Raw genomic sequence first — 7,975 nt, forward strand, 5'->3', positions numbered from 1 at the left:
AAACTCTTTCACACACATGTATTTGGAAATTTTGAAAAGAAAAAAAAAAGAAGTCACACACGTGGGAAACAGTGACACGTGCAAAGTGAAACCACACACTCCACACACGCCTCCTCACTAGTCGCTAACTGAACGAACCCCATAGCCACCCGGACCCCATTTTACAGCTTGTCTTTCATCCAACCATTTTCTCTGACCGATCGAAAATAAAAAGCAAAGAAGTAGATTGGTTACCAACTTGGAGGGAGGGTGTGACCTCAGATCAAAACGAGAACACGTTAATATTGTTACATCATAAAGAAACAATGTGGAGAAGACTAGCCTCTTCACACCTCAAAACCCTAGCCACCGCCTCCGCCTCCGCCTCCGCTTCCGTCCGACCTACTCAATTCCCGCTCCTTAACCGATCTCCTTCCGCTTCTGTCTTCAATCGCTATCTCAGCGCCGGTTCAGGTCCTCTCTCTCGACTTAGTCTAGTGTACTATTGTTGTCTCCTCTCAGATCTTCACCTACACACTTACAACACCGTTTATGACTTCCCGACTGTATTTTTTGTGTGGTTTTTTTTAGTTAGTATTTGACTCGTTTCTCGTTTTATTTAGGTATGTGTTATGGAGATGAGATTTGTTTTAAATCTATGAGTTTCTATAATTTTGTAATTTAATTTCGGTGACTGCAATTGGATTTAGATTTGTGATAAATGCTGCTGCTGCTGTTAAATGCTGAATTTTATAATATTTGCATCATTTATGGTGTGCCTGAAATTGAAATTAAATAATTAATGATGAAGTATTCTTTGGTTTTGTAGTGGATGGTGCAGTAAAGAAGAGGGTTGAGGATGTAATGCCTATTGCTACTGGGCATGAGCGGGAGGAGCTTGAAGCCGAGCTTGAGGTGCTTTTTTCCCCTCCTGTATTTGGAAAGTGAGAAAGGGAAAGGGGAATGCGTTTCTAATTATGTTGAAAAACAACAAGAAAATGAACTGTTGTGTTATCAAATTTTTTTGGTTTTTGATTTTGATTTGCATGAAATGGGAAGTTAAATGGAGCTGAGGGCGCTATCACTTGTATTTATTGTAACCTTTGCTAATGCATGGCTCTTTTTTTTTAATAGTCATAAACCAAGTCTGTTTTATCTGTTGGGTTTTATTATATTATGTGGAAGAGATTGCTCTTATTTCAATTGCTTTTTTGCTGTTCAGGGAAAGAAACTTCTTGATATAGACTTTCCTGAAGGCCCTTTTGGCACAAAGGTTAGTGCTTTGCACTTTGCCACTTCAACAATGTTGTTTCTCTTTAGTATTGTGTTTTTAATAGGTGAGGTCATTCTCTATGCATTCTTTTTTGTATTATGATTTTCTGCTGTTCATTTGTGTTAATGGAACATGGTTGTAATGCTTTATGTTTGTGTGGCAAAAATGGTTCACGCCATATTATATGTTGTTTTGAAAAAAAATATGAAAAGGTGTTCATAATTCTGACAGCATTTACATGTTAGGATACAGATTTGGCACGAGGAAAAACATAAATTTGAGTTGCTTGGATTTGATTTCTCTCAGTTTTGGTTCATTCGGTTAAATGTGACAGTGGTGGTGTAAGGTTTCTTGTAAAAGTTGGTTGACTCCATGAGTTGGTCCTTATATGATTTTGGTAAGGTAAAGATGAAATGGACTTCTGTTTAAACTAGAAGATGGAACAATCTCCTTTTTCTCTTCTAGAGGCTGCCCTTTTTGCTTATTATAATGATTAACATGGTTTCTGTGTTGAGGTCTCTGAGAGATTGTGCCAAGGGCCGAGGCACTTAATATTGCTTTAGAAGTAGATTTGTAAATTTTACGGTATTATTTAAATCAAACTTTCATGTATGCAAGGAGATGCTTAGTAATCAATAATGAAAAATAAAAAAAAATCAGAAATGAAAAAATAGCGAATTTAATGGGAATGAAGACAATTACTATGTTATACAGACTTGAGATGAGATAATTAATTAAGTGTTAGCTGTGGCTGCTTCTTTGGAGTGGCGGCATGGATGATGTTTTGTGGTAGAGATGGCTGCTTTGACAGTGGAGGTGGTGATGGTATAAATTTCAAGACTATTTCTATTCCTTATATCTGAAACTACCACCCCATGTTTATAGCTCTAGGACCCTAAATCCTCAACTGATGCCATCTCTTTTATTTCTGTTCTGATTTAATCTGTGAATGAGTGGGCTTTAATAACCTTTAATCACATCTATTTCTGTTCTTGGAAGGTTAACAATAAAAATCTAATGGCTTATGGTAGTCTGGTTTGGTTCAGTTCATTGAAGGAGTCTGGTTTGGTTCAGTTCATTGAGGTAGTCTGGGCTGGTTCAATTCATTGGGGTAGACTGGGTTGGTTCAGATTATTTGGGTCATTTGTTGGTGCAACCCGAACCCAACTGTTGTCAAGCAAGATAGTTTCCTTTTATGGACAAGTGGCATTGCATTCTTCTCCACTAAGTTTACATATCACGATGACTGTATAAATCATGTTTATTTATATTGATTCTTTCAGATGGATCAGTCGTCTTCTTTTGTGATTTCATTTGTGTGCACAACTTTGCTAAACTGCCATTTTAATTGGCTGGTAGTTCAGTGTCAGCAAACTTTAAATAGTTGCCCTTAGCCCTTGGATTTTCCACTATTATAAATGCTTCCCCATCCTTCAAAGGTATAGTTTATGTGTGTATGATTGTTTATAATGGACTCTTGAATTGTCAACTATTCATTGTTGATGACTTGTTATTATTATTGTCTGTATTATGCCTTCTGTCATATTCCATTGTGCAGAACTATCATGATTTTGGCTGTATATCTAATCTGTATATATAATTTTTTTTTCCCTTGTAGGAAGAACCTTCTGTTATCAAGTCCTACTATGACAAGAGAATAGTTGGATGCCCTGGAGGTGAAGGAGGTGGGCATTTATCATTCTTATTTTTCCTTTTTTTGGTTGAGCTGACGATAGCATCTTCATCAAATTAAGCAGAAGTACTTTATTCCTGTATATTGAAAAAAAGAATTTTGCTTAATTTTTTGAGTTGCAGAGGATGAACATGATGTTGTGTGGTTTTGGCTGGAGAAAGGCAAGCCTCATGAATGCCCAGTGTGCACACAGCACTTTGTGGTAAGTGGAAGGTTTGAATTGAAATCACTAGCAATTTGTAGGGCCTTCTGCAGTGTACTGAGCCTAACTTGAATGTGAAGATCTATGCATATATTGTTCCTTTGAATCTAGTTGTGTATGCATATTCACATGCTCCTGTGTGTAATGAATTGTATATAACCAGCATGGTTGACCAATCAGTTCTTGCTGTAGATGATTTTACCTCATCATGCCATGGGATGCCTATTAAGGTTTAGATGACAATTTATTTTACTAGAAATGCATATTTGTGATTGTTTGATCAATTTTGAGCATAAATATCTAAATTAAAATCAAAGTTAAGTGTTACATTGAAGGCTTCACAAGGTTTATTCAGTCCAGAGTTGGAGTTTTCAATTAAAAAGTGATGTCTAGAGACGTGGTTTGGATTTGGTATTTGGATCACAATGCACTGCATGTCATACAACTCATGACTTGGGGTAGTTCAATCTGCAGAACGTGTAACCAAATAATATATTTTCAGCCTAGATACATGTAATTCTGAATGAACAGACTTAAGTGAACTTTTTTAGACTGAATTGTCTCTGGCTGCACGTCTATAACAACAATTTAAGTTAGAGTTTTGCTAAATTTTGCTGACTCTTGTTGGTGTTTGACAGCTTGAAGTTGTGGGCCCTGGAGGACCACCCGATGGACATGGTGATGATGATGATCATCATCACTAGTTGCAGCTTTCAATTTTGCTGTTGGAATAAAATGTGAGAAGATGATGAGACAATTTCAAGTATACAAGTGCAGCTTCGAAGTTCAAAAGCTTTATTATGTCTTTTTTGTATTTGATTGGTCCTCTATTGTTGTGGCTGTTGCTTTGGCAACAATTGGAATGGATCTCCTCTTGTGGTTATGTAGGCAGAGGCTACTGGAACTCAGGATTTTGTTAGGTTCTTTTTATGCATTTGCCAAATAATCCGTAGCTAAGCTTACATTCTTTCGGGTTTCATGGAACTTCGTGTAGTTTCAAGGGAGCCATTGAATCTTTTACAGTGGACTACACCATTTTCAGGATCGTTGGAGTTCTGCGGTGCCCTTCAATGGTATGATTATGGCACGAATGAATTCTTTGACTGGATAATCCGTTACGAGCTTGTCGGAGTGATCTTTCACAGATAGTAATAAATTTTGATGACACAGTAATTTTATTTCTGATAATTGAATAAATATTGGATGCTGATGTGGGGAACATGGCCTTTCCAATTCTGTCCTCAAGTCTTTGTGGTTGTTTTATGTGGAAAACTGTAACATAAAGAGAATCGGTGCAACCATGTCACCTCCATTGCATCAGTGCATGCTATTTCATCAATTTAAATGATTTTGATTAAAACCATGAATATCATCTGAACTTGCAGTTAAAAGTAAACAACATAAACTCGTACTAATGGTGGTGAGCATCCGCAGCATGGTAATGTATGGGTAGATGGGTGTCAATCTGAAAGGTTAACAGGGCGTAGAGTTCGAGGAGATGAGGTCAATTGATCAAATTAAATTATGGCTACATGGTTGCATATTTGTCCAATTTGCAGAGAATGCCAGCATTTTTAGCTTCTGTTTCTTTTCTATGGCTAGAAATTTACCAGCCTTTTATTATTATTATTATTATTAGAACCTTACAATTGACTCCTATTTTGATGAAAGGATGTATCACTTGAATGCTTTTTTTAAATGTATGTTCAAGAGATGGGGGTTAATCTGTGTGGTTTAGTGTTGGAATTCTTCGGATAATGGTAAATGAGTTTATCAACTAAATGACTAGAAAATCCCAGACACTAGAGTCTAGACCCAGCGGTCCAAGGACATTCTTTCTCGCCCCCTTGATCCTGGAAGTTTGGACATGTAGCGTTAACTAAATTGTGGGCTAGCGCTCCCCCACTAACCAACCTAAACTTTTTTTTAATATAAAAAAAAAAGTTAAGATGACTGAAGTATTTTTTTTAAATAAATTATTAAAATTGTATTTAATAAACTTAACTGTATATTTTTAAAAAAATATAATGATAATAAATAAATTAACAAAAAAATTGAAAACATAAAAAAGATAAAAAAATTCAACTGGAGCCCATTCAAGTTAGCATGTTAAATCTGCGACCTGGTTATGATATTGAGATAATTCTATAAAAAAACTGAATAAAACTATGGAACTTAATTATTAAATAACCTAAAATTGAATGACAAAAAAAAATTTTAAATAAAAAAAGAAATGAAAAAAAAAGTTAACCTGCGTTAACACGTTAATCTTATGATCATTGACACAAAGTTTAGATAATCCTATAGAAAGAAAACTAAAAAAAAAAACATAAAAACCAATTCCTAATAAATAAAATACTAAAGGATGATATTAAAAAAATCATTTAAAAAAAAAATCTAAAAAAAAAATCAAAATCAACTCGTGACCTGATCTTGAGCCTGAGACTAATGCTATAAAAAGCAAACCCTAAAAAATATCGAAGTGTAATTCAAAATCATTAAAATGCTAAGGGATGTAACTGAAAAAACAAAACAAAAAAAATAATAATTAAAATAAGGAGGATTAAATTTGATATAAAATTAATTTCAAATAAAATGTTTAGGGATGAAATTAAAAAAAATCAATTGGAAAAAGGATTAAAAAATACAAGAAACAATGAAAAGAATAAAAATCAAATTTGATATAAAATTAAATGAAACCAAATAATAAGGAGTAAAATTAAAAAAAATCAATCAAAAAAGGTGTAAAACAAAATAAATAGCAATAAAAAAAATAACCAAATTAAAAAAAAATTAAATTACTCATTTATATTTTAAAAAAGGGATAAAAAGAAAAAAATGAGGAAGTAATAGAAACAAATCCATCAGAACCAAACCACCATGCCACAATTCACAAATGCGACACCAATTGAAAGATGATGGCAAGGCGATTTCAATATCATCCTAGAAGGCTGCATTTGGATGAGGGATGATGTTGTACGTGTCGTTCGAAGGATGTGAGAGTAGCCCACTAGTTGGCATGTGCTTTGCATGCTTTAATATTTTTGTTTTGATAATATTTATATTAATCAAAAGATCAAATCACTTCCGATCAACTTGTTTATTTAAAAAAAACCAATAAAAAAAGATAAAAAAGCCTTATCATTTTTTGTTTTTATTTTGAAGGGTAATATAATCTTTATAATGTATCTTTAAAATATAAGAACATCAAATTATTTTTCGGTTATAATTTTTTTCATCTTTTAGAGAACTATAGTTATTATATTGTACATTTAAAAAGGAAAAAAAGACTAAATTGTTTCAAATTAATCAAGTAATTACTACGAGGATGTAGGATGAGTCTTTACAATTGTTCGAAGAATTTATGACCTTGAAAGAACCATATTAATGTAGGGTTGAGGTGAGCCACAAGGGTAGGATTTATAGTTAGAGGGCAAAAATAAAATTAATATTTTTTTTAGATTTACTTTTATAATAAGAAAATTACCTTAACATCCTGTAGTTTAGTTCAAATTACAATTACATGCTATAATTTAAAAATATTAATAAAAATATAATTTGAAAAATTGTACTTGACATGAATTTTATGCATTTGCCGACCCTTATTTATAAAATTGCAATTATTTTTTATTTAATAACAAAAAAAATTGCAATATTAATATTAAAACTTTTCTATTAAACTAAAAATAAACTAAAACTTGATATTTCATCGTAGACTTTGTAAATCAACCCCAATTTTATAATTTTCATCAACTCAAACCAAATAGAAATGGAAAGTCTTGCATTCTCTGGAGATAAGAGAATCCATCAATTTAAAACTTACAGCAGGTATGATTATAAATACTGACAATAAAAAGGTCATGGTTTCAGGGTAGTGGCGGAGGACATTGTCTTCAACCCATTTGCTTGCTGCGGTCTTAGCCTTGTTAATGAACTTGAGCACCCAAGTCATGGTAAGAGACTCCTGTTTACATATCCCATAATTACGAGGGATTTCTAAGACAAGGAAGAACATAGCTAGAAGTTTCATGGCATTGAAAGTTTTTCCTTACAGATCAAAGCATATAGCCATCTGCAAAACTGGCATTAATTCACATCATTTTGGGATCGACAGAGCCATAATCCCCATGTTTCCTCGATAATGGACGCTAATACCGAAGAGACAGTGATTTTTCAAGTTGGAGTAAGGGGCCATGTAGGTTGTTTACAGGATACGGGCTGAAGAAATAAAGGGCTTTAATATCCGAGATTGTTCATGCAAGGTTTGACCCAAAGGAAAAACATAAAGGAGAATAAAAATCCATGAACCTTACTGCAAAGGATTTGGAATAGAGCCTTTGTTGAATTAAGAAGATGAAGCATATAAACCATAAAACATTAATAGGGTGTTCAGCTATAACAGACCATGTTCTCTACGTACTGGTAAATAAAGCAACCGATATCTTGTAGAACAATATTGAGAGAGGGAATAAAAAAAGAATTGATTCAAAATTCCCATAAAAAGATATATCTTGTTTCCAGCAATGAGAAATGAAAAAAGTCTGTTTCTGTTCTCCATAGAGAGAAAAATGCACGGAGAAGGATTTCCATATGTAGCTTTCATTATATTCTTCCTTGATCAATTACTTTCTCCCTTTAATTAAATCCTCTCGCTCTGTTTTCGTAACTTCGTCCAATTCATCGAGCTTTCCCTGCAAAAAGGCAAAATCATCTTCATTCAATTCCTAGAAGTTCTACCAGGAGCTGCAAGCAAGGGATACAATTATGCCTTGGGCAGCAGTCTAAAGATGCAGGAGATGGATAACAAGGAAAAACTAAAGAGAGAATA

At 33.7% G+C, this 7,975-nt stretch overlaps 1 protein-coding gene across 1 annotated transcript; it reads left to right on the top strand.

Moving 5' to 3' along the window:
* Window positions 1–121: 121 nt before the first annotated feature.
* On the top strand, window positions 122–4,355 carry LOC105136397 (Rubredoxin-like superfamily protein). The gene is made up of 6 exons (XM_011041708.1): window positions 122–453; window positions 809–894; window positions 1,202–1,252; window positions 2,871–2,937; window positions 3,068–3,147; window positions 3,786–4,355. The coding sequence occupies exons 1-6, from the start codon at window positions 306–308 to the stop codon at window positions 3,849–3,851; spliced, it is 498 nt and encodes a 165-aa protein (XP_011040010.1). The 5' UTR covers window positions 122–305; the 3' UTR covers window positions 3,852–4,355.
* Window positions 4,356–7,975: the final 3,620 nt, after the last annotated feature.

The sequence above is a fragment of the Populus euphratica genome, unplaced genomic scaffold, assembly GCF_000495115.2.
Source record: "Populus euphratica unplaced genomic scaffold, PopEup_1.0 scaffold174.1, whole genome shotgun sequence".
NCBI lineage: Eukaryota > Viridiplantae > Streptophyta > Magnoliopsida > Malpighiales > Salicaceae > Populus > Populus euphratica.

What these genes read in the sequence shown, in the direction of transcription:
- LOC105136397 (XM_011041708.1), top strand. Translation starts at nt 306, where the DNA reads ATGTGGAGAAGACTAGCCTCTTCACACCTCAAAACCCTAGCCACCGCC. An exon ending in AAGGCCCTTTTGGCACAAAG is followed by an intron (nt 1,253 to 2,870) that starts GTTAGTGCTTTG and finishes TTTCCCTTGTAG; the next exon opens with GAAGAACCTTCTGTTATCAA. An exon ending in TGTGCACACAGCACTTTGTG is followed by an intron (nt 3,148 to 3,785) that starts GTAAGTGGAAGG and finishes GGTGTTTGACAG; the next exon opens with CTTGAAGTTGTGGGCCCTGG.